General features: G+C 45.0%; 1 protein-coding gene and 1 long non-coding RNA gene across 16 annotated transcripts in view; one reads left to right on the top strand and one right to left on the bottom strand.

Annotated features, from left to right (window-relative positions):
* The window catches only part of ZNF160 (zinc finger protein 160), a 36,534-nt gene extending 19,062 nt beyond the window's left edge, over nt 1–17,472 (top strand). For 10 of the 14 annotated variants that reach the window (XM_065535808.2, XM_065535807.2, XM_065535806.2 and 7 more), the window contains 3 exons: nt 9,419–9,545; nt 9,995–10,123; nt 13,997–17,472. In XM_065535808.2, coding sequence (XP_065391880.1) covers nt 9,419–9,545; nt 9,995–10,123; nt 13,997–16,182 — 2,442 coding nt within the window. In that variant the 3' untranslated portion in view covers nt 16,183–17,472. Of the gene's footprint in view, nt 1–386; nt 443–9,418; nt 9,546–9,994; nt 10,124–13,996 lie in introns of all 14 variants that reach the window. The other 4 variants (XM_065535819.2, XM_065535817.2, XM_065535818.2 and 1 more) reach the window with 1 other exon arrangement.
* Nucleotides 17,473–21,126: 3,654 nt separating this feature from the next.
* On the bottom strand, nt 21,127–25,719 carry LOC141409138 (uncharacterized). Of its 2 annotated transcripts, XR_012427947.1 has the most exons (3): nt 24,662–25,201; nt 24,375–24,474; nt 21,127–21,895 (listed from the first exon to the last, which is right to left on the bottom strand). It is a non-coding gene; the product is annotated as an uncharacterized lncRNA (long non-coding RNA). The 2 variants fall into 2 exon arrangements; XR_012427946.1 differs by having other exon boundaries at nt 24,375–25,719.
* Nucleotides 25,720–26,884: the final 1,165 nt, after the last annotated feature.

The raw sequence follows: 26,884 nt of genomic DNA, 5'->3' as shown, positions 1-26,884 counted from the left end.
GTCCGTCGGGTATTGCAGGTGAGAATGGTATATGAGCAGAACAACCTTGCCGTTAGGGAGACTGGAACTGTATTTTTGTTTTACCGGTTATGAGTCAACATTTCGTTTCTTTTATTTTAAACATGGCATCATGTATATATTTGTTTTATGGTGAAACAATACATTTATGCGCCAAGAGGGAAAGCATGCCGTTTCCTGTCCAGCCTTCCACCCTCCCTCACATCTCAGTGGGAAGCCACTGTTCTCCGTTGTGTGGGAAGGGTCAGTGCGAGTCCTGTAGAAGTGTATTTTGACATCATTACGAGATTTCAACAAATTCCTCAGTGAATGTTTGGTTGTGATATGTTAACCTGCAAGTTTTGAACATTGACATGTTTTCGTGTTAGGAAACAGGAGCTCACTTTTCTACATCCTTGTCGGAGCATTCTGGGAATGAAGACAGGTGGATCTTTTAACTTTCTCACTTTTATGAAGAATACCACACAGGGTGCTGCATGGTGGCTCACACCTGTAATCCCAGCACTTGTGGAGGCCAGGGTGGGAGGATCATGAACCCCAGAGATTGAGGCTGCAGTGAGCCATTATAGCACCACTGCACTTCAGCCTGAGTGACAGAACCAGACCTTGTCTCAAAGAGAAGAAAAAAGGTGCCACCCTGGCTGCCTGTGACCATGCCGACTTCACTACAGATCGTGGAGGGTTCCTCCGGGCTTGGCCGTGGGAAGAGTGATCTCTTCTAGGATGGTGCATTGCCCGTGTTGCTAGATCTGGCAAGATTCTATCCCTATCCCAGGTGCAGAGGCGGCCTCTCGCACCAGTACCACGTCAGATTTCCCCCTCATTAAGCAAACTTGCCACTGTGTTCATTTTATATTACGAAAATCTGGAGATAATGCACCCCATTGCATTTTCATTTTCTTATTCCTTGTGAGTCTGAGTGGGTTGCATTACTTTGTAGATGTGTATATATGAAATGAATTTTTATACTTTGCTCCATTTTCTGTTCCTGGAACTCAGGAGCTATTTTGTATTCTGCAGTTTATTTTCTTTTTAACTTTTATTACATTTTTTGAGATGGGGTCTCACTCTGTTGCTGGAGCGAGGCTGGAGCACAGCGGCTCTGTCACTGACCTGCAGGTTCAGTTGCTCGCTGCTGGCAGAGTTCCGTTAACAAGAGCAAGGTCTAGTAGAAAGATGGTGACTTTTTAATTCCAAAGCTAGCTTTGGGGAAGAAGTACAGGCTTCCTGCCTTAAGGTACTGCGTTGCTTTTGGAGCAGAAAGCAGGTGCTTTAAAAAGGGGGGCTTGGCATGAATGGCACGCAGGAGAGGAAGCAAGCAGGTGGGGGTCCCCCTAACTTGCTTCTGTGCCTTAGGTACCAAGGGGTTGAGCTGGCAACCAGAACTAGGTTGTAAAAGTGGCTGAAACTCTCCGGGTGGGAGAGAGTGTTGTAGCAGCACTGTGGGTTGTAGACTGATTGCTGTCTCGAGGCCTGGCAGGTGAGATTCCCCTCTGGAGCTCCAAGCACATAGATGAACTTGCCCTGTAGAGAGTGTCTGGTGAAGGGGAGGTAAAAGGTTATAAGTGTATTTCTAAAGGGCTAAGTAGGAAGTAGGGAACGGGGGAAAATGGAGAAAAGAGAAAATAAGAGAAAAAAATAATAACTCACCCCCTTTTTCTTGGAAAAATGAGGGTACTCGGTTATAGTACAGTCGTGACTCACTGTAGCCTTGACCTCCTTGGCACAAGCAGTTGTCCCACCTCAGTCTCCTAAGTAGCTGGAACTACAGTTGTGTGCTGCCACACCCAGCTAATTTTTTTTTTTTTTTTTTTTTTGAGACGGAGTCTCGCTCTGTCGCCCAGGCTGGAGTGCAGTGGCCCGATCTCAGCTCACTGCAAGCTCCGCCTCCCTGGTTTACGCCATTCTCCTGCCTCAGCCTCCGGAGCAGCTGGGACTACAGGCGCCCGCCGCCTCGCCCGGCTAGTTTTTTGTATTTTTTTTAGTAGAGACGGGGTTTCACCATGTTAGCCAGGATGGTCTCGATCTCCTGACCTCGTGATCCACCCGTCTCGGCCTCCCAAAGTGCTGGGATTACAGGCTTGAGCCACCGCGCCCGGCCACCCAGCTAATTTTTTATGTTTTTGTTTTTTGTAGAGACAGGTTCTCACTATGTTGTCCAGGCTGGTCTTGAACTCCTGGGCCCAAGCCATCCTCCTGACTGTGCCTCCTAAAGTGCTGGGATTACGGGCATGAGCCATCGTGCCCGGCTTGGTTTAATTCTTTATATACGCACTGTTGTGTTCCTTTCAATTACACATTATTCTGTTGTAAAAGTAATCTTTCTTTGCTTACCCCTTTCTCAATTATTTGTTTGGTTTATCTTGTTTTGGAAGGCCTTACGAAATGAAATGATATGCTTTATCTTTATCTACTGGTGGGTTGTTCACATGGCCTTTGTCTTTGACCCAGTTCCTGGCATATACAGCTCCTAAAATCTGTAGAGTTTCCAAAGTGTTGCCTTTTGCATGCTGATGTATTGACTGATAGCTGGCAGCCCCCAGCAGGCTTCAGGATAGGGCGCGGGTCACCAGAATATCCACGGCAAGATTGGAAGATGGGGGCTTTAAACTCCACTCCTCAGCTGCCAGGGAGAGGGAGAGGCGATGAAGGTTGATCACCAGTGGCCAATGGTTTAATCATGCCTATTTCATGAAATTTCTATGAAAACCCAAAAGCACACGGTTCAGAGAGAGCTGCAGGATAGGTGAGCATGCGGAGATTCCTGAGGGTAGCATGCCCAGGGAGGGCATGGAAGTCCCAGCCCCTTTTCCCATACCTCACTGTCTGCATCTCTTCATATACATTTGTCGTAATATCCTTTATAATAAATGGGTAAATGTACATAAAGTGTCTCCCTGAGGTCTGTGAGGTCTAGCAAATTAATTGAACCCAATGAGGGAATTACAGGAACCCTGATTAATAGTCTGTCAAAAGCACAGGAAAAACAACCTGGGGCTTGCTATTGGCACCCAAAGTGGGACTGAACCCTCAACCTGTGGGATTTGACACTATCTCCAGGTCGATGGTGTTGAAACTGAACTGGGGTTGGAGGACACCCAGGCGGTGCCTGCTGCACAATTGATTGCTTGCTGGTATGGGGGGAAACTATACATCTGTTTATATATTTATTTGTTTGTTTGTTTATTGTTTTGAGACAGGGTCTCACTGTGTTGTCCAGGCTGGAGTTCAGTGGTGGGATCACAGCTCACTGCAGCCTCGATCTCTGGGGCTCAAGGGATCCTCCCACCTTAGCCTCTGGAGTAACTGAGACTATAGGCATGCACCACCATGCCCAGCTTGATTTTTTTGTAGAGATGAGGTTTCATTCCATGTCCCAGGCTGGTTTCCTGAGCTCACGCAGTACTCCTGCCTTGGCCTCCTAAAGTGCTGGGATTATAGGCGTGAGCCACTGTACCTGGCACATCTGATTTTAGAAGCATTTTCTGAGATTATAGTAGGAAAAACAATTTGATTTTTCCACAGAATGTGTCTTATGAATTTGAATGTGTGTACATTGGTACATACTTTATTTGATTCATTTTATACTATTTAGATTCAGGGGGTACACATGAGATTTCTTACGTGGGCATATTTAGTGATGTTGAGGTTTAGTCTTCCGAAGATCCCATCACCCAAGTAGTGAACATAGTACCCGATAGATAGTTTTTCAGTCCTTCCCCTCTTCCTTCCTGTTCCTTTTTGGAGTCCTCAGTGTCTGTTGTTCTCATCTTTGTGTTCTTGTGCACCCAGTGTTTAGCTTCCATCGTGAGAATGTGCGGTATTTTTCTATTTGTGCATTAATTCGCTAGGGATAATGGCCTCCAGTTGCATCCATGTTGTTGCAAAGGACATGATTTTGTTTTTTTATGGCTGTATAATATTCCATAGGGTATATGTCTACTATATTTTCTTTATCTGATCCACTGTTGATGGTCACCTAGGTTGATTCCATGTCTTTGCTATTGTAAATGGTGCTGCAATATACATATGAATACAGGTGTCTTTTTGAGAGAACAATCTATTTTCCTTCGGGTACATATCCAGTAATGGGATTGCTGGTTTGAATTGTAATTCTGTTTTCAGTCTTTGAGAAATCTCCGAACTGCTTTCCACATGGTCTGAACAAATTTGCATTCCCGTAAGTGTATGAGTGTATAAGTGTTTCCTTTTCTCTGAAGCCTTGTCAATATTTGTTATTTTTTTGACTTTTTAATAATAGCTATTATGCCTGGTATGAAATGGTGTCTCATTATGGTTTTGATTTGCATTCTCTGATGATCAAGGTGTTGAGCATTTTTTCATATGCTTGTTGGCCAATAGTACGACTTCTTTTGAGAAGTGTCTGTTTATGTTATTTTGTCACTTTTTAGTAGGGTAATTTGTTTTCTTCTTGTTGATTTGCTTATGTTTCTTATAGATTCTGGATATTAGTCATTTGTCAGATGTGTAGTTTGCAAGTATTTTCTCCCATTCTGTAGATTGTTTATTTTGTTGATAGTTTGTTTTTCTGTAACAAGCTCTTTAATTAAGTTCCACTTGTCTGTTTTTCATTTTGCTGCATTTACTATTGAGGTCTTCATGAATTCCTTGCTTAGGCCAAAGTCTTCTAGAATTTTTATAGTTGGAGGTCTTATATTATTTAATCCATCTCAAGTTAATTTTTTTATATGGTGAGAGATAGGGGTCCAGTTTCATTCTTCTGCAGATGTTTAGCCAGTTTTCCCAGCACCACTTATTGAATAGGGTATCCTTTCCTCATTGTTTATTTTTGTTGATTTTGCTGAAGATCAATTGGTTGGAGGTGTGGGCCTTTATTTTAGGGGTCTCTGTTCTATTCCATTGGTATATGTGTCTGTTTCTGTACCAGTACCATGCTATTTTGTTTACTGTAGCCTTGCAATATAGTTTGAAGTCAGGTAGTGTGACGCATCCAGCTTTATTCCTTTTGCTTAGGACTGTCTTGGCTCTTTGAGCTCTTTTTTTGCTTTCATATACATTTTAGAAGGTTTTTCTAATTCTGTGAAAAGTTATGTTGATCATTTAATAGGAAATACTGTTGAATGTATAGATTGCTTTGGGCAGTTTGGACATATCAATGATACTGATTCTTTCAACCCATGAGCATGAAATGCTTTTCCATTTGTTTGTGTTGTCTCTGATTTCTTTCACTGGTATTTTGTAGTTCATAGAGATAGTTCACCACCTTGGTTAGACATATTTCTAGGCATTTTTGGGGGTGTGTGGCTATTTTTAATAGGATTGCATTCTTGATGATGTGTTTCTCAGCTTGAACGTTACTGGCGTTTAAGAGTGCTGCTGATTGGGCCGGGCGCGGTGGCTCACACCTGTAATCCCAGAACTTTGGGAGGCCAAGGCAGACCTTTTTTTTTGTTTGTTTGTTTTTTTGAGACGGAGTTTCACTCTTGTTGCCCAGGCTGGAGTGCAGTGGTGTGATCTTGGCTCACTGCAACCTCTGCCTCCCGAGTTCAACTGATTCTTCTGCCTCAGCCTCCTGAGTAGCTGGGATTACAGGCACACATCACCATGCCTGACTATCTTCATCATTCTTCTATTTCATTTTCTCCTTTTATTTTTTATTTTTTTTAGAGACAGGGTCTCACTTTGTAGCCCAGGCTGGAGTACAGTGGTGTGATCATAGCTTACTGCACCTTCAACCTCCTAGGCTCAAATGATCCTCCTACCTCAGCCTCCTGAGTAGCTGGGACTACAGGCTCCTGCCACTACACCCAGCTAATTTTGTGTATTTTTTTTTTCCCGATATGGCAACTCTTGTTGCCCAGGCTGGAGTGTAATGGTGCGATCTCAGCTCATTGCAACCTCCATCTCCTGGGTCCAAGCGATTCTCCTGCCTCAGCCTCCCAATTAGCTGGGATTACAGGCGCCCGCCACCATGCCCAGCTAAGTTTTTGTATTTTTGTAGAGACGAGGTTTCATCATGTTGGCCAGGCTGGTCTTGAACTCCTGACCTCAGGTGATCCACCTGCCTCGGCCTCCCAAAGTGCTGGGATTACAGGCATGAGCCACCACGCCTGGCCCATTTTTTGTAGAAACGACAGTCTCCCTATGTTGCCCAGACTGGTCTTGAACTCCTGGCCTCAAGCGACCCTCCTCCCTCAGCATCCCAAGGTTCTGGGAGAAGGGACATCAACCACTGTGCCTAGCCTCATTTTCTCCTTTTTTCACTTCACTATTGATTTCTTCTGCCTGGTCAAGTCTAGTGTGTGTGTGTGTGTGTGTGTGTGTGTGTGTGTGTGTGTCTCAGAGTCTTGTTGTCACCCAGGCTGGAGTGTAGTGGCACAATCATAGTTCACTGCAACCTTGAACTCTTGCGCTCGAGCAGTCCTCCCACCTCAGCCTCTCAAGTAGCTTGGACTAAAGATGCATGCCACCATGCCCAGCTCATTTTTATTTATTTATTTATTTTGTAGAGATAGGGTCTTACTATGTTGCCAGGTTGGTTTTGAACTCACAGGCTCAAGCAGCCCTCTCGGCTCAGCCTTCCAAAGCGCTGGGATTACAGGCATGAGCCACCGCGCCTGGCTCTAGTGTGTTTTTTAATTCAGTTATGTTTTTCAGTCTAGAATTTCTGTTTCTTATTCATAGTTTTTATCTCTTTGTTGATAGTCTCATATTTATTGTTTTTCTGATTTTCTGAAGTTGTTTATGAGTACTGCCTTAATACATTGAGCAACTTTAGGAGTCTTATTGTTATTTCTTTGATAACGTGTGTGTGTGTGTGTGTGTGTGTATGTGTGTGTATATATGCTGCTTTAGTATTACTTTGTGGTGATTTAATGTGTTGCTGTGTACGGTCCATGTTTCTTTTTTTTCCTTTTGATATCTTTTTTTTTTTTTTTTTGAGATGGAGTCTCACTCTGTCACCCAGGCTGGAGTGCAGTGGTGCGATCTCAGCTCACTGCAACCTCCGCCTCCCGGGTTCAAGCGATTTTCTGCCTTGGCCTCCTGAGTAGCTGGGCTTGCAGGCATCTGCCACCATGCCCTGCTAATTTTTGTATTTTAAGTAGAGGTGGGATTTCACCATGTTGGCCAGGCTGGTCTCGAACTCCTGACCTCGTGATCCACCGGCCTCGGCCTCCCAAAGTGCTGGGATTACAGGCGTGAGCCACCGTGCCCGGCCTCTTTTGATATCTTGTTACCTCCTGTTGGGACCTGAGCTTTTCACTAATCAGCCACTTCTAGTTTTTGATTCTGGCTTCCTTTAGGGAAGACATGCTACAGTCATCCTGACTAGAGGCTCTGGAAATCCCTCACGCCTCTTCTAGGGACTTTTTGCTTGTAGCTTAACTAAAGCAGTTGTGCCGGTTTGTATGCGGGAAAGCCTCTGTTGTCTGCCGGCTGTTCCGCAGCAGCTTTGCTTCGCTGGTGTTCTAGTAAGCTGGGGGCTGCACCGCCACCTAGTGTCTGCCTACGTTACTACAAGCTCTGGTTTATGATGGATGGCTTTGTTCTCAGTAGCTTCCTTACCTGGGGTCCTGTTACTTCAGTGTTTGTATTCAGGCAAGACAGAAACTTGTCCCTTAGCAGTGCCCTGAAAAGTCAGAACGTTATGAGCCTTGTGTGGTATTACAGGAAAAAAGAGAAAAAAAGAAGTCCGAATGTTAGATGGATATTCCCGTACTTTCTCTCCCCAGGAGAAAATGGAAGTGTGGTTTTCTCACAGGGATACTGCATCATGCCAGGGCAGGGCCTCAGGTGAGTAGGTGTTTCAAAAGAGTTCTAACCTCTGATGTGGTTGCCAGATTTCCCACAAAGGCAATTTAGTCCATGTAGTGTTATGAAATCTGTGTCTCCATGGGTAGTGGTTGGGACTTCCTACTCCTCTGTCTTATAGACAGCACCACTTCAGTACAGTTTTCTTTCTTTTTTTTTTTTTTTTGAGAGGGAGTCTCACTCTTTCGCCCAGGCTGGAGTGCAGTGGCGTGATCTCGGCTCACTGCAACTTCCAGCTCCTGGGTTTAAGTGATTCTCCTGCCTTAGCCTCCTGAATAGCTTGGATTACAGGCACCTGCCACCATGCCTGGCTAATTTTTGTATTTTTAGTAGAGACGGGGTTTCACCATGTTGGCCAGGCTGGTCTTGAACTCCTGACCTCAAGCGATCCACCCGCCTCGGCCTTTCAAAGTGCTAGATTACAGGCGTGAGCCACCACGCCCAGCCGCATTATCATTTCTTAAGGTATCAGTTGTGCTTTAGTTCATGTAGATATTGACTATCACTCAGTATGTCAAACATATCTAACACTTCCATAGAGATAACCTGTTTTCAGTTTTTTATTTGTATACTTATTGCCCATAAAACTGAGAAATGGACACTAATATAGAGGATATCACAACCTCTTAGGTAAAAGAATAATCAAACAGAATTAGGGAGATATAACTTGCTCAAAAGTCCTTAATGTATAGGGAAATATGGGAAAAACAGACTCAGTTTCTCCTACTTTGCTTCCATAATATGAATACTTCTGTGATCTTGGAGGTATTGGGTTTTCCTCTACACATGAAATAAACAGTTCTGCAACAGACCCCACATGGGTGTTCTCATATTCGATTCCATTCTGACACTGTCTATCTGGATATAGGGTCAGCTCCCATAGGCTGAGGGTTCAGTCCCACAACAGCACACACACTTTCATGCCAGTCGCAAACACAGGTTGTGGCCTGTGCTTCTCAATGACCAACTGTGAATTGTGAATTCCGGTGACCCCCTCCTTGGAATTGATTAGTTTGCTTGAGTGGCTCACAGAACACAGGGACACACTTTACTTATATTTACCCATTTATAAGAGAAGATACTACAAAGCACACAGATGAACATCTAGATGGAAGTGATCTATTAGCTGAGGTCTGGGAGAGGAGTGAGGAGCTGGGATGTATTCTGTCTTTTGAGTTTTCATGGAGTTCCCGTTATGGAGGCATTGCTCCCATCATTAGCATTGGTGATCAACTGAACCTTCATTCCCTCTGCCCTCCCGAGAGGACAGAGGCTTAGTCTAACCGAGCCTCAGTCTTTCCAGTGACCACCCTCCGAGCCTTAGTTCCAGTGACCGCTCTCCATCCTGAAGCTACCTAGGTGCTCCAGCCACCAATTATCCCATTAATGTACAAAAAGACACTTATCACTCCACGGATTTCAAGAGACCTCTTATGTCAGGAGAGGGGGATGAAGACCAAATCTGTATGTCACATTGTCACAATCTGGATCTGTCAGCTCACCCACTTCAATTTGACCTATTCTCACAGTTTTCTCCTCTTCTCCTTTTATGTGAAGTTTTGAACTCTCCCCTTAGCCACTTGATGAAATGTGTTTTTCATTTTAGGTACGGTTGACATTTAGGGATGTGGCCATAGAATTCTCTCAGGAGGAGTGGAAATGCCTGGACCCTGCTCAGAGGACTCTATACAGGGATGTGATGTTGGAGAACTACTGGAACCTGGTTTCTCTGGGTGAGGATGACTTTCTTCCAGAAGTCAAGATCTGTTCTTTTTTTTTTTTTTTGAGACGGAGTCTTGCTCTGTCTCCCAGGCTGGAGTGCAGTGGTACGATCTCGGCTCACTGCAAGCTCGGCCTCCCGGGTTCACGCCATTCTCCTGCCTCAGCCTCCCGAGTAGCTGGGACTACAGGCGCTGCCACCTCGCCCGGCTAATTTTTTGTGTTTTTAGTAGAGACAGGGTTTCACCGTGGTAGCAAGGATGATCTCGATCTCCTGACCTTGTGATCCGCCTGCCTCGACCTCCCAAAGTGCTGGGATTACAGGCGTGAGCCACCGCGCCCGGCCCGGTGGATGAATTTTTGACGTTTTCTTAGATCCACCTGTAATGTCCTCTCATGTAAACATAGGGCTGGGATTCTGAAAAAGCCCCAGCACATTGTGATCCTTTCTTTTTATAAACAGGACTGTGTCATTTTGATATGAATATTATCTCCATGTTGGAGGAAGGGAAAGAGCCCTGGACTGTGAAGAACTGTGTGAAAATAGCAAGAAAACCAAGAATGCGGGAATGTGTCAAAGGTGTGATCACAGGTAAGAGCTCAGATGGGCAGAGAGAAGGCCACTCCTTAGAGTGAGGGAGGCTGGGCACAGTTGCTCATGCCTGTAATCTCAACACTTTGGGAGGCCAAGGCGAGCAGATCACTTGAGTTTAGGAGTTCAAGACCAGCCTGACCAATATTGTGAAACCCCATCTCTACTAAAAATACAAAAAAATTAGCTGGGCGTGGTGGCGCATGCCTGTAGTCCCAGCTACTCAGGAGGCTGAGGCAAGAGAATTGCTTGAACCCGGGAGGCAGAGGTTGCAGTGAGTCAAGATGATGCTACTGCACTACAGCCTGGGTGGCAGAGCGGAACTCCGTCTCAAAATAAATAAATAAAAAAGTGTGGGAAACTCTGCAAATGAGACAGTTCTTTGGGGAAATAAGTTGCCTCAGAGACAGAGGCAAAGTCTTGATCATGATGGACAACACCCTGTCATTTGAACTCTGTGGTTCCTTTTGAAGAGACTGCTTGCTTTCTTGGTCTCGCCCTCTGTGTTGAATTCCATATGGTGCTCAGTTCTTAGTCCATATGAGTCAGAGGTGAAGCCTCCATAGTGCTTAGTCCTAACATTTAGACTTATTTATGTTCCACCCCATTTCCTGTGCGTGGAGACCTGCCATTGGCTGCTGCTCCTTGGCATCTGCTGCCCCGAACCTCATGGAAGAGACTCCAGCCGTCTCTGCCTGTCGAGTTCCCTCAGCCATTTCTTCCATTCTGCTTTTGCCGTTCTTCATGGGGGTGTGTGATAAGCGAGTGGGTTCTATCTTCTGAGATTGTTCTCAGCATAACTGTAAAGACACCTAACAAAATCATTCTCTCATTGGTTCTTAGTCTTACATGGGGTGCATATTCTGTTTTTCCAGGCTTTAGCACAGAAGTACATGTACTACATGTCCTCACTTATATTTGGAATCTAAACCAATAAAACTAATAGCAGCAAAGAGTAGTGTGTGGGTTACCACAGGTTGAGGACTGGAGGGAATAGGGAGATGTCGGTCACTGGGTGAAAACATTAGGAGTAAATGATAGGTTTTTGAGATGACTTATATGGTAATAAGCTTGTTTCCATCAGTCCACATTGTATACCTATAACAGAATATCATTTTGTTTCCTGTAAATATATATAATTTGTCAATATAGAATTTTTTTAAAAAATCATATTCCAGTTCTTGTTATCTGTGCTGGTTCTGAAATAAAAATCTTTCTTTTTCTTAAGAGAAAATTGTTTATTATCCCACAGACAATAATTTTTTTTTTTTTTTTTTGGAGACAAAGTTTCACTCTTGTTGCCCAGGCTAGAGTGCAATGGTGGGATGTCAGCTCACCACAACCTCTGCCTCCTGGATTCAAGAGATTCTCCTGCTTCAGCCTCCCAAGTAGCTGGGATTACAGGCATGTGCCATCATGCCTGGTTAATTTTGTATTTTTAGTAGAGATGGGGTTTCTCCACGTTGGTCAGGCTGGTCTTGAACTCCCGACCTCAGGTGATCCACCTGCTGCAGCCTCCCAAAGTGCTGGGATTACAGGCGTGAGCTACCACGCCTGGCCAATAATTTTTTTTTTTTTTTAAGTTTCCACACATGGCCTTAAACAAGAACATTTTATATATGCAGTTACTCCTCTCAATTCATTTTATCATGGGCTGCTAGAATATCTTATTAGTTGATTTTAATAAAATTAACACATTATGGTTTTCAGCATGTATTATGAAATGTAACTGTCAGGCTAGGCGCGGAGGCTCATGCCTGTAATCCCAGCACTTTGGGAGGCCGAGGCAGGCAGATAGTGAGGTCAGGAGTTGAAGACCAGCCTGACCAACATGGTGAAATCCCGTCTCTACTAAAAATACAAAAATTATCCAGGTGTAATGGCACACGCCTGCAGTCCCAGCTATTCGGGAGGCTGAGGCAGGAGAGTCGCTTGAACCCTGGAGGCGGGGGTTGCAGTGAGCCGAGATCGTGCCACTACACTCCAGCCTGGGGAATAGAGCAAGACTTTGTCTAAAAAAAAAACAAAAAAAAAACCAAAGAAATATAACTGTCATGTACCACTTACTAATGTTGCAAAATGCCTGCTCTGTGTGGATATAGTTATATAATAGGTATTTCAAGACCTTTTTTTCTGACATAGTTTTATTGAATATTCATTTTCCTAGCGCTGTTATGGTTTTGCAGTTCAGAATTCCTGCTTCTTATGTTTCCTGTGAGCCATTATAATATATTATGTTGTACTTTAACATGTATCTGTACATAATAAGTATGCTTTAAATGTGTATAACTTATTTTTCTTCAACTGAGCTAGCCATATGTTTTTGGCCAATTGGTTTGTGCTGTGAGGTCATGGTGGAGAAATAATCCTTTGATGGCTAACATAGGATTGCATCATGTGAGTGTTTTGGTCGTAGGTAGTTTGAAGCTAGGCTACCCCGATTTATTTTTTTATTTTTTAAGACATCTTAGTGGCTCTAAGGCTGTAGTGCGGTGGTACAATCATAGCTCACTGTAACCTTGAACTCTTGGGCTAAGACAATCCTCATGCCTCAGCCCTTTTTTTTTTTTTTTTTTTTTTGGATGAGACGGAGTTTTGGTCTTGTTGCCCAGGCTGGAGTGCAATGGTGCAATCTCAGCTCACCGCAACCTCCACCTCCTGAGTTCAAGCAATTCTCCTCCTCAGCTTCCCAAGTTGCTGAGATTACAGGTGCCCACTACCATGCCCAGCCAATTGTTTATATTTTTAGCAGAGACAAGAGTTTTGCCATGTTGACCAGGCTGGTCTCGAACTCCTGACCTAAGGTGATCCACTTGCCTCGGCCTCCCAAAGTGTTGGGATTACAAGCATGAGCCACTGTGCCCGGCAGCCTCGGCCTCTTGAGTATCCAGAACTTCAGGCACATACCAGCATGCCATACTGATTTTTTTTTTTTTTTTTTTTTTTGACGGAGTCTCGCTTTGTCACCCCTGTTGGAGTGTAGTGGCACAATCTCGGCTCACTGCAACCTCCACCTCCCAGGTTCAAGCGATTCTGCCTCAGCCTCCTGAGAAGCTGAGACTACAGGTGCATGCCACCACGCCTGACTGATTCTTGTATTTTTAGTAGAGATGGGGTTTCACTATGTTTGCCAAGCTGGTCTCAATCTCCTGATCTCATGATCCACCCTCCTCAGCCTCCCAAAGTGCTGGGATTACAGGCATGAGTCACCGCGCCTGGCCTAATTTTTAAATTATTTTGTTTTTGTAGAGATGGGGTCTTGCTATGTTGCCCAGGCTGGTCTCAAACTCGTGGCCTCCTGTGATCCTCCCACCTTAGGCTCCGAAAGCATTGGGATTACAGGCATGAGCCACAACACCCAGCCCTTCCCAAATATTTGAATTACATATAACTGCATTTTATTTGTTAAAAAATACTACTTTTGGCTGGGGGTGGTGACTCATGCCTGTAATTCCATCACTTTGGGAGGCCGAGGCAGGTGGCTCACGAGGTCAGGAGATCGAGACCATCCTGGCTAACATGGTGAAACCCTGTCTCTACTAAAAGTACAAAAACAAAACTAGCTGGGTATGGTGGTGGGCACCTGTAGTCCCAGCTACTCAGGAGGCTGAGGCGGGAGAATGGCGTGAACCCGGGAGGCAGAGCTTGCAGTGAGCCAAGATCGCACCACTGCACTCCAGCCTGGGTGACAGAGCGAGACTCTGTCTCAAAAAAAAAAAAAACTACATTTTTGTTCCTAAAAATTGAAATTCACGGTTCTGAAGTTCCGAAGTCTGTTCAATATAAGTATTACTTTTGGTGGAATATGTTTTCAATGTAAAATACTTATTTACTGTAATTAATTGGAAATGTGTGGTTCTTTATGTCTTATAGATATCCCTCCTAAATGTACAACCAAGGATTTGCTACCAGAAGAGAAGAGCAGTACAGAAGCAGTATTCCACACAGTGATGTTGGAAAGACACGAAAGCCCTGACATTGAAGACTTTTCCTTCAAGGAACTTCAGAAAAATATGCATGACTTTGAGTGTCAATGGAGAGATGACACAGGAAATTACAAGGGAGTGCTTATGACCCAGAAAGAACGTAAAAGAGATCAGCGCGACAAAAGAGACGTAGAAAACAAGCTTATTAACAATCAGCTGGGAGTAAGCTTTCATTCGCATCTGCCTGAACTGCAGCTATTTCAAGGTGAAGGGAAAATGTATGAATGTAAGCAAGTTGAGAAGTCTACGAACAATGGTTCCTCAGTATCACCACTTCAACAAATTCCTTCTAGTGTCCAAACCCACAGGTCTAAAAAATATCATGAACTTAACCATTTTTCATTACTCACACAAAGACGAAAAGCAAACAGTTGTGGAAAACCTTACAAGTGTAATGAATGTGGCAAGGCATTCACTCAGAATTCAAACCTTACGAGTCATAGGAGAATTCATAGTGGAGAGAAGCCTTACAAATGCAGTGAGTGTGGCAAAACCTTTACCGTTCGTTCAAATCTAACTATTCATCAGGTCATCCATACTGGAGAGAAACCTTACAAATGTCATGAGTGTGGCAAGGTCTTCAGGCACAATTCATACCTTGCAACTCATCGGCGAATTCATACTGGAGAGAAACCTTACAAGTGTAATGAGTGTGGAAAAGCCTTTAGAGGACATTCAAACCTAACTACCCATCAGTTAATTCATACTGGAGAAAAACCGTTCAAATGTAATGAATGTGGCAAGCTCTTCACTCAAAATTCACACCTTATTAGTCATTGGAGAATTCACACTGGAGAGAAACCTTACAAGTGCAATGAGTGCGGCAAAGCCTTTAGTGTTCGTTCAAGCCTAGCAATCCATCAGACAATCCACACTGGAGAAAAACCTTACAAATGTAATGAGTGTGGCAAAGTCTTTAGGTACAATTCGTACCTCGGAAGGCATCGGAGGGTTCATACTGGTGAGAAACCTTACAAGTGTAATGAATGTGGCAAAGCCTTTAGTATGCATTCAAACCTAGCTACCCATCAGGTCATCCATACTGGAACAAAACCTTTCAAATGCAATGAATGCAGCAAGGTTTTCACTCAAAATTCACAACTTGCAAATCATCGAAGAATTCATACTGGCGAGAAACCTTACAAGTGTAATGAGTGTGGGAAAGCCTTCAGTGTTCGTTCAAGTCTGACTACCCATCAGGCAATCCACTCTGGAGAGAAGCCTTACAAATGTATTGAATGTGGCAAGAGCTTCACTCAAAAATCACACCTTAGAAGTCATCGGGGAATTCATTCCGGAGAGAAACCTTACAAGTGTAATGAATGTGGGAAAGTCTTCGCTCAAACGTCACAACTTGCAAGGCACTGGAGAGTTCATACTGGAGAAAAACCTTACAAGTGTAATGACTGTGGCAGAGCCTTTAGTGATCGCTCAAGCCTAACTTTTCATCAGGCAATACATACTGGAGAGAAACCTTACAAATGTCATGAATGCGGCAAGGTTTTTAGGCACAATTCATACCTTGCAACTCATCGGCGAATTCATACGGGAGAGAAACCTTACAAGTGTAATGAGTGTGGCAAAGCCTTTAGTATGCATTCAAACCTAACTACCCATAAGGTCATCCACACTGGAGAGAAGCCTTACAAATGTAATGAATGTGGCAAGGTCTTCACTCAAAATTCACACCTTGCAAATCATCAAAGGACTCACACCGGAGAGAAACCTTACCGATGCAATGAGTGTGGGAAAGCCTTCAGTGTTCGTTCAAGCCTAACCACCCATCAGGCAATCCATACTGGGAAAAAACCTTACAAATGTAACGAATGTGGCAAGGTCTTTACTCAAAATGCGCACCTGGCAAATCACCGAAGAATTCATACTGGAGAGAAACCTTACAGGTGTACAGAGTGTGGGAAAGCCTTTAGGGTAAGGTCAAGTCTAACTACCCATATGGCAATCCACACTGGAGAAAAACGTTACAAATGTAATGAGTGTGGCAAGGTCTTCAGGCAGAGTTCAAATCTTGCAAGTCATCACAGAATGCATACCGGAGAGAAACCTTACAAATGAGTGTGGTGAGGTCATTAGGTACAATTCACTCTTTTCACATCAGTTAATTCATTCTTGACAGAATCCTTACAAATGCAGTGACAGTGGCTAATCCCTCATGGGTTGAAGCATTAATAGATACGAGAGGCCGTAAGCAAGAGACATCATGTAAACATGTGGCAGAGGGTTTATCCAGGCCTCGCAGGTTACTAGGCATCAAAATTTATATCTTTGATGAAACCAAACAAATGTAATATGCATCCTTAGGCCATTACCCAGTGACTGACGGTAAGTGAGAATTCCTATGAGGAATAACAGTCTCTGGTTTCCCTGTTTGCCTTTGATATTATACACTGTAGAATACTCACCAGTCCAAATATGCTAAAAATTATATTTTTTAACTCATATATGAAAAGATTGCAGGATATTTGTAGGCAGTCAGTTACCTTCACCTTATGAAATGTTTTATTGAGTTATTTAAGGTTTTTTGGAAAGCCTACTGTTGAGTTTCAATGTGAACTTTGAAATCTGTTATTGTGCATCCTTACACACCTTCCATGGTGGTTTCTTGGAAAGATCATTGGGATGGAAGGATCATCGATTGGGTGAAGATCATTAATTAGGTGAAGGATTATTTCTATCCAATTTGTGAAGAAGGAGGACTTTGCTTTTAAAATCAAGTATTGTCGGAATTAGCATTTGGGAGTGGCAAAAAACAATGTAAAACCATGATGTCACTCACCATTCTGATAATGTTCAGGGTGCCTTTCTCCTACCAGGAGAGTACTGTGGCTTAGAAGAAAGAAATTGTCTATCAACTGAACATGAAATGGAGCAGGCCAAGACCCTAGGACATTGGGATTTTTGTGGGAGGAGAGTAATAGGTAATTAGACACTGATTGTGTGGTAGAAATACTGCAGGGGAAAAGGTCGCCCCCTTATCCATTAAAGAGCAATACCTGTTGTTTAGCAAAGAGTGATGAAAAATTGATCTTGTTTTTGAAATTGAAGAGAGAGGCCAGGCGCAGTGGCTCACACTTGTAATCCCAGCACTTTGGGAGGCTGAGGCAGGTGGATCACCTGAGGTCGGGAGTTTGAGACCAGCCTGACCAACATGGAGAAACTCCATCTCTACTAAAAATACAAAATTAGCTGGGCATGTTGGTAGGTGCCTGTAATCCCAGCTACTTGGGAGGCTGAGGCAGGAGAATCGCTTGAACCCGGGAGGCGGAGGTTGTGGTGAGCCAAGATCATGCCATTGCACTCCAGCCTGGGCAACAAGAACAAAACTCCATCTAAAAAAGAAAGAAAGTGAAGAGAGAGTAGTCAGAGTGAAGAGTTTAATCAACAGAAGTAGAGTAACATATTCTTTAGTAGAACTCACATTATCTGCTTAAAGCACACTTTGCTAATGTTTTATTCAGAATGTATCATAGATATAATGTTTTAACTAATAGAATGGTTTTTCTCTATGAATGAATCACATTATTTCTGCCAACATAGTTTTATCCTGTCTCAGTAGGATACTTCATAACATCATAACAATGCACCACTAGGCTCTTAAAGGATCAAGAACAATTTTTTTCATGGTGAAATCAAATAACACAGTTTTGGAAACCTATAACCACATTTTGTGCTTGAATTATGTGCCCCACACTGTGGCTTAGGATACTTTTGGGGGTATAATGAAAATCTTACCGAAAGTTAATTTCACATTCTTACACCCCAAAATCTGCATTGCCATTGATGCATATGCACCATATTATTATATTTCCACATCAGTTTCTTGTATGCCAAGTAAGACCTATGCTATGCATCTTGTTTTCCATGAAGTGAAAATACATAGTAAGAATATGGGAGGCCGGGCGCGGTGGCTCAAGCCTGTAATCCCAGCACTTTGGGAGGCCGAGACGGGCGGATCACGAGGTCAGGAGATCGAGACCATCCTGGCTAACACCGTGAAACCCCGTCTCTACTAAAAATACAAAAAAACTAGCCGGGCGAGGTGGCGGGCGCCTGTAGTCCCAGCTACTCCGGAGGCTGAGGCAGGAGAATGGCGTAAACCCGGGAGGCGGAGCTTGCAGTGAGCTGAGATCCGGCCACTGCACTCCAGCCCGGGCTACAGAGCAAGACTCCGTCTCAAAAAAAAAAAAAAAAAAAAAAGAATATGGGAAATAAAAGTTAGGCCAGGCACGGTGGCTCACACCTGTAATCCTAGCACTTTGGGAGGCCAAGGCAAGCAGATCACCCGAGGTCAGGAGAAACCAGCCTGGCCAGCATGGTGAAACCCCTTCTCTACTAAAAATACAAAATTAGCTGGGCTTAGTGGTGCATGCCTGTAGTCCCAGCTATTTGGGAGGCTGAGGCAGGAGAATTGCTTGAACCTGGGAGGTGGAGGTTGCAGTGAGCTGAGATCATGCCATTACACTCCAGCGTGGGCACCAAGAGCGAATCTCGGTCTCAAAAAAAAAATTTTTTTTTTTTTAAATTTGGCCAGGCATGGTGGCTCACGCCTGTAATGCCAGCAGTTTGGGAGGCTGAGGCGGGTAGATTACTTCAGGTCAGGAGTTCGAGACCAAACTGGCCAACATGGTGAAACCCCATCTCTACTAAAAATACAAAAACATTAGCCAGATGTGGTGGCGCACGCCTGTAAATCCCAGCTACTTGGCAGGCTGAGGCAGGAGAATGGCTTGAACCCAGGAGGCAGGGGCTGCAGTGAGCTGAGATTGCGCCACCGCACTCCAGCCTGGGCAACAAGAGCAAAACTCTGTCTCAAAAAAAAAGTGGAGAGTAAAGATAAAACCTCCTTCATGATGTTCTTGGAATATTGATATAATTTGAAAAGATTAATGTTCGTGAGTTTCCTCTTAAGAGTAAATATAGAAAATGAGAGTTTTATTTTGTTCTGGTAGATAAACTAGGAACATGTATGTTTGCTTATCACACACAGGCATGACTCTCCCATAACCTGTTGAGTATGTTTACTTAATATTCAACATACTGCTGTTCAGCATAAATTCCTGCGGCAGCTTTCCTCCTCTGAACTACCTGTGTTGCTTCTGGTAGAGACCATGCTTCCCACCCTGCCAGATGGCTAGCCTGCGGGCTGCGACCCTTTGTAAGAAACAAAAGTCTCCTGGCCGGGCGCGGTGGCTCAAGCCTGTAATCCCAGCACTTTGGGAGGCCGAGACGGGCGGATCACGAGGTCAGGAGATCGAGACCATCCTGGCTAACAAGGTGAAACCCCATCTCAACTAAAAAATACAAAAAATAACTAGCCGGGCGAGGTGGCGGGCGCCTGTAGTCCCAGCTACTCGGGAGGCTGAGGCAGGAGAATGGCGTAAACCCGGGAGGCGGAGCTTGCAGTGAGCTGAGATCCGGCCACTGCATCCCAGCCTGGGCAACAGAGCGAGACTCCCTCTCAAAAAAAAAAAAAAAGAAAGAAACAAAGGTCTCCTTACTAAAATTAGACATTTTTTGACCTTTTTGGTCAATGCTGTTAAGGGTTTCTTGGTGGACACTCTGCGGCATCCTGAAGCAATGTGGCACATCATTGTGAGAGCGCTGAGTATACTGTTTGCTCAGGTCTCTCTTCTTCCTATAAAACCATCATTTCTGTTCCCATGGTAACACAGTCCATTAATCTGTGCATGGATTGATTCATTCATGACAGCAGAACTCTCATGATCCAGTGACCTCTTAAAGGCTCCACCTCTCAATATGGCCACACCGGGGACCAAGTTTCCAAATGAGTTTTGTTGGGGGTATTCAAACCAGAGGAGTATTGTATTTTATTTTCAATTTCCATGTATTAATTGCTAGTATATAGAAATAAAGTAGTTTTTGTATGTTAATTTCGTAGTCTATTTCCTTAAAATCTCGTTCTCCAGATTTTTTAGATTTCTTAGGGTTTTCTACATAAACTATTAATTTCCCATTGCTGCTGTAACAATTACCACAAAGTGAGTGGCTTAAAACAACCCAAATTTAGGCTGGGCATGGTGGCTCACACCTGTAATCCCAGCACTTTGGGAGGCCGAGGCAGGTGGATCATGAGGTCAGGAGTTTGAGACCAGCCTGGCCAAGACGGTGAAACCCCATCTCTGCTAAAACTACAAAAATTAGCCGGACGCGGTGGCACATGCCTGTAATCCCAACTACTCGGGAGGCTGAGGCAGGAGAATTGCCTGAGGTGGAGGTCGCAGTGAGCCGGGATCGTGCCACCGCACTCTAGTCTGGGCGACAGAGCAAGACTCTGTCTCAAAAACAAAACCAAAAAACCCCACGAATTTATGCTGTTAATGTGTGGTGGTCAGAGGTCAAAACAGGTTTACAGAACTATGATCCTTCTTGAATCTCTAGGGAAGAGTTTATTTCTTTACCCCTGCTAGGTTCCAGAGGCCACTTAGATCCTTTACCTCATGGTCTACATCCCTCCGTTTTCACAGTCAGAAGGTAGTGTCATAAAATCTCCTTGTGTCTTTGCCATGCAAGCATTGCCAATTCTCTGTGATTCTAAGTCCACCTGTATTTTTCCTATATGGACTCTTGTGATGATGTTGCTTTAACCAGATAATCCTGGATATTCTGCCATCTCAAGGCCCTCAGCCAGATGACATCTGCAAACTCTGCTTTGAGAAACCATGTAATATAGGGTATAGGGCTATTGATACGGAAATCCTTTGTATGTGTTTCTTTGGGGGTGGGGGTCATTAGCTTACCACAGCCATCACATCATGTACACTATTATGCTTTCCTTTTTGGTCTCTTATTTTTCTTATTTCATTTATTATTCTTTTCTAGATGGGGTCTGGCTTTGTTACCCAGGCTGGAGTGCGGTGGTGCAGTCAGAGCTTACTGCACTCTTGAACACTTGGGCTTAAGGGATCCTCCTGCCTCAGCCTTCCAAAGTGGTTAAATTACAGGCATGAGCCATCTCGCCCAGCCACCAGCCAATTTTCAGGGTTTTTTTTTGTAGAGATGGGGTCTCCCCATCTTGCCCAGGCTGGTCTCAAATTCCTGGACTCAATCAGTCCTCCTGCCTCAGCCTCCGAAAGTTCTGGGATTACAGACGTGAGCCACTACCATAAGCCAAGAATTGCCAACACTACGTGGAATAAAAGTGGTAACAGTGTACATCTTTGCCTTGTCCCCAACCTTGGGAAAGGAATCTCACTTTTTGACCATGATGTATGATGTTTGCTCTAAGGTTTTGTAGGCACCCTATTGAGGAAGTTTTCCAACATACTGTTTTCCATAGTGGGTGTGCCATTGTACATTCTCACCACCAAGCATAGGAGGATTACAAACTCTCTTGCCTGTGATGTAGGTTCACTTCGCACTGGTTACCAAATGTCTGACTCCAGTGAGACAGAACCCATGCACACAAGTTCAATAAAGTGAGTTTACTACTGACAGGCAACAAGGGGCAGTAGAAGCCTAGGATTGATTCATTGCAAGCTGGTCCCCCAAGGCTCAGGAAAACTGCTTGGGGAAGATGGAGTCTTATCTACTGGTGTCCCACCGGCACTGATGCTGACGGACCTCAGAGAGCACCCATCCTAGGTTTTATGGCACATGGCCTCGTGATGAGCCACCCTAAAGCACTGAAGGATATCCTGTTTTTTGAAAGAGGGGCAGGGGACTCTGGAATGGAGCCCAGGCTGCTTGGGCCAGTTTCCTCATTTCAGGGTATTACCTTCCCAATACATTCTGAAGTTGTTCTTGAGAACTACAAGCAAGGAAGGAGAGAAAAATAATTTAAGGTTGTTCCTTTAATGTATACATCCCACGGTACCTTACTTCTACAAAACCAAAAGACAGCTCAGGAAGCCTTATCAAATTTGCTGTCTCCACATCTCCTGTTGGAACTTTCAAGTGCCAATTAACAATATCAAGTTAATTAAGAAGAAAATGGATGGGGGAAAATAATGGAGATTCAAAGGACTTCTCTCATGAAGGTGGACATTTTTAAATGGTCATTAAGAAAAAAGGTGAATAAAGCAAGCATTCATGAGCTGGGTATGGTGACTCACACCTGTAATCCCAGCACTTTGGGAGGCCGAGGCGGGTGGACCCCTTAGGGTCAGGAGTTCGAGACCAGCTTGGCCTACACGGTGAAACCCCGTCTTTACTAAAAATACAAAACAATTAGCTGGGTGTGGTGGTGCACGCCTATAATCACAGCTACTCTGGAGGCTGAGGCAGGAGAATGGCTTGAACGTGGAAGGGGGAGGTTGCAGTGAGCTCAGATTGTGCCACTAAACTCCTCCAGCCTGGGCGACAGAGCGAGACTCCGTCTCATGGCTGTCCTCCCAGCAGAGTGGAAATCTTTAGATGGTAGTTAAGAAATGGGATGACCAGCCTGGGCAGTATGGCGAAACCGAGTCTTTACAAAAAATACAAAAATTAGTCAGGTGTGGTGGTGCACGTTTATGGTCCCAGCTAACTCGGGAGGCCAGGATGGCAGGATCACTTGAGCCCAGGAGGTCGAGGCTGCAGTGAGCAGTGATTGAACCACTGCAATCCAGCCTGGGTGAAAGCGAGACCCTGTCTCAAAAAAAATGGGATGAGTGAAATGGAAATGGAAATTGATGGAGTTGAAACAAAGGTCTTAATACAACAGTTTCAAAGATTGGGTGGACCAAAGGAGCCCCTATTGTCCTGCAGCATTAAAGGGTTCCACACAAGTCTGCATGGCTCATGAGTCATGAAAACATGATGAGATATGGTGGTGGATGTGGCCTGCAGGGGCCATTACCAATGCATGCAGTTTGGCTAATTAGGCAAAATGTCTGTGTCTAGTCGTAGTCACGAATGGCCTTCCACTGGCTGAATGGCCATTCACTGGGTCAAAGAATGGCCATCCATTGGGCTGAAGCCCAGTAGACCCTGTGTGTTTATTGTTTTGCAGAGACGTCAGTAAACCATGCCATATACTTGGTGGGCATATATGTGAACCTTGGGTCTGAGGTAGCCACAAGAGGAGACAAAGGATCCCTTAAGGATTGTTTGACCCCTTATTGTAAGCTACCCATTTGTTCATGGAGTACACTGGTCTCTTGAGGTTCTGCTGTGCCTTGTCTTGAATATGCCGTTCCATTTTATAGTTGAGCACTACTGAGCCTGTCCAATTTTATTGGTAAGGTTTGTGAGCACCCGAGTGAGAATGGGCAGTTCATGTTACAGGGTAACACAGAGCTCTGGCTGTAAGATGCACTGTTCCCACCAGTGTCCAACAGCAAGCGAGCAGTTACCATCGAAGAGGTATATATGTGGTGGGTATCTCAGGTAACTTACATGTCCAAAACCCAAGGAGGTTTGTTCAGGCACTGTGTTTTCAGGCTTTAAGTAGCCAGGGGTGTGGCCCAGCAAAAACAGGGAAGGGGGTGATGGAGTGTCTCCTACGTAGCTTGCTCCCAGGAGGTATGGAGCTGCAGTGGCTCGGTTGGGAAATGGTGGATAGGTGTGAGCCACTGCACCTGGTCTACGTGAGCTATTTTTTCTTCCTCTTTCTTTCTTTTTTTTGTTGTTTTTTGTTTTTTGGTTTTTTTTTGGTAGCGATGGGGTTTCATCATGTTGCCCAGGCTGGTCTTGAACTCCTGAGCTCAAGCAATCCATCTGCCTTGGCCTCCCAAATTGCCGGGATTACAAGCATGAGCCACCATACCCAGCCATACACAAGCTTTTTCTATGGAACAGTGCAGGGCCGGGTGCGGTGGCTCATGCCTGTAATCCCAGTAATTTGGGAGGCCAAGGCAGGTGGATCATTTGAGGCCAGGAGTTCGAGACCAACCTGACCAACATGATGAAACCCTGCCTCTACTAAATAAAAAAAAAAAAAAATTAGCTGGGTGTTGTGGCACATGCCTATAATCCCAGCTACTTGGGACGCTGAGGCAGGAGAACCACTTGAACCAGAGAGGTGGAGATTGCAGTGAGCCGAGATTGCACCACTGCACTCCAGCCTGGGCAACAGAGTGAAACTTTTTCTCAAAGAATAATAACAAAAATAAATAAATAAATAAATAAATAAATAAATAAATAATGGAATAGTGCAGCCATGTGAACTCTAGGTAGCTTAGGAGAATTTTAACAGAAGATAAAACATGGCTTTACCATTACAACGCTGAAAAAAACACAATCAAAGCATGCCTGTCATCCCGTCTCCACTAAAAACACAAAAATTAGCTGGGCGTGATGGCACGCACCTGTAATCCCAGCTACTCCGGAGGCTGAGGCAGGAGAATCGCTTGAATTGGGAGGCAGAGGTTGCAGTGAACCCAAATCGCGCCATTGCATTCCAGGAGCCTGGGGGACAGAGCGAGACTTCATCTCAAAAAAAAAAAAAAAAAAAAAAAAGGAAGTTTACCTCAGTTATTTGAGGTTTTGTCAAGTGTGGAACCGAATAACAAGTATAAGGAAGAACAATGCAATTTATATGTATTTTTAAAAAGTTATTGCGTGTTTTAAAGCAGCAGTTGGTGATCCAGCTTACTGCGGGTTTTAGCCTTCCACGGTCCATAGCTCACGGTCCAGGTGTTGTCCTGTAAAATTCTCTGGAAGCACAGACTTGGCTCTTCCACTGGGACAGGTGTGGAATAGAAATGGAAAGGAGGATCCTTTGGGCAATAGCATTACGTATCACATTCATTTCGGGCGGAGTTTTGCATTTCACAGTCTAGTTTGCATCCCCTTCACGGATAATTTCAGGGCTTTTAAAGTAAGTTACTCGAATTAATTTGAATTGCAGGAACTTTCCTGGATCCAATCACTCACTGCTCCTCCTGGACTCCCCCCACCGAATTCCCAGTTCCCAGATCGCTGAGCTGCAGGAGACTCCCTAGCAGGATCGGGCCCAACCCGCCGGCAAAAACAGTTTTGAGATAAACAGTTTTCGTCTTGGTAGGAAGAAAACATTTTGCTTTCCAACATAAGGGGGCCGCACAACTCCATGCTTTTTACCTTAAAACTGCACGGGCCCCGCCCCCGCTGTCTCTCCGCAGACCCCGCCTCTCCCCGGGCTCCGCCCCAGGCTACCTGGGCTCTGCGCGCACGCGCAGTTTCCTGGAGTCCCGGAAGCGGCTGGTGGTGTGTGAAGGTGACGCCGCCGAGCAAGAGTGTGCCTGAGTGTAGATTGAGCCTTCGATTCGCCGTCCCCCTTTTCCACACCCGCTCTGCTGACCTTAAAATCCCTGCATCGCGCCCTCCACCCCAGGTAAATACAGACCTCGCCATGTGGGTAAAACTCGCTCTGAGACCAGTCCCTGTCACCTGCCTTTCGCGTCTTTTTCCCGCATAAAACCCTTTCCTGAGCCCTCCTCCCGCCCCGCGCTTTTTAAAGTCCTCACCCGCGAGGTGGATTCCCGTCCTGAGCGCCTCCCAGCCTCTCCGTCGTCTGCCTTGGAGCGCAGCGCCGCAGCCCCAGTCCCGGGGACGTCGCGTCCTCCGCCTGATCCTGGGATCCTGCAGACCCCACCCCGTCCTAAGGCGTCGCCCCCTACATCTCCCCTCCTCGTGCCCTGCTGCTCCCCAGGTCTCCCCTTCGCAGTCACCGCTTACCCTGCGCCCGCGTTGGGGAGGTGCCCGGGGCCTGTCCTGTGACACCCGGTGTTCTTGCCTGCCCAGCTCCACCGTCTGGAAAATGTGCTCCTCCGGGATGCAGGCGTCTTACTCCAAACCCTCCTGTGAATGTGTGGTCCAAAAGGATCAGGAGACAGAGAGAGCGGCTGAGAGAGAAGTAGAAAAACTGAGACAGAGGAAAGAATGAAGGAAACCCATAAACACATGGCAAAGTAGAGGACGGGTCGGAATTTGCAAAGAGACGGGAAGAGTGAAAGAAGGAGCCGGGCGCGGTGGCTCACTCCTGTAATCCCAGCACTTTGAGAGGCCGAGGCGGGTGGATCAGTTGAGGTCAGGAATTCGAGACCAGCCTGCCCAACATGGTGAAACCCCGTCTCTACTAAAAATTAGCCGGGTGTGGTGCTGCACACCTGTAATCTCAGCTACTCGGAGGGTGAGGCAGGCAAATCGCTTGATCCCGAGAGACGGAGGTTGCAGTCATCCGAGATCGCACCACTGCACTGCAGCCTGGGCTACAGAACAAGACTCAATCTCAAAAAAAATTTTAATTAAAAAAATAAAAATATATTTCTCTTAGTTTTCTTCTTGCCTCCCTGATCACTTTACACTTTTATCTTCTGGTATGTCTTGAGCTCTGTTTTCTGAATACGGAGTGACCCTCAGCTTACCCCCTTGGACTTCTGATCTCTGCCCACACCCACTGCCCTTATCATCTCATCTCATCTCATCTCATCTCATGTCTTTAAACCCACCTACACGGCTCCATGTTCCCTGCAGACCTCTCCCCTGAACACTGGGATCCTGTGTCCAATTGTCTCTTCAACTCTCCTCTGGGAGTCCAGCAGGCATCTCCACCTTCATGTGTCCAAAAGTGACTTCCTGAACTCCCCAAATGCATTCCTCTGCAGTCCTGCACATCTCAGATGAGGGCAACCCTGGATTTCCTGGTACTTAGCTGAACATGTCAATATGTATTAAAATTATAAAAAGTGACATCATTAGTATGTTAATTTATAAGAGAAAGAAAAAATTACATGTTTACTTAAAACAGGTAAGGAAATAAGTCATTTCTAGATTCTTTTGAGGTACGGGAGAGAAATGTTTAGAGACCTCATCTCTACCTGATGTGTGCCCCCAG

This window comes from Macaca fascicularis, chromosome 19 (genome assembly GCF_037993035.2).
Source record: "Macaca fascicularis isolate 582-1 chromosome 19, T2T-MFA8v1.1".
NCBI lineage: Eukaryota > Metazoa > Chordata > Mammalia > Primates > Cercopithecidae > Macaca > Macaca fascicularis.
This window is presented reverse-complemented; position numbering and strand designations above follow the sequence as displayed.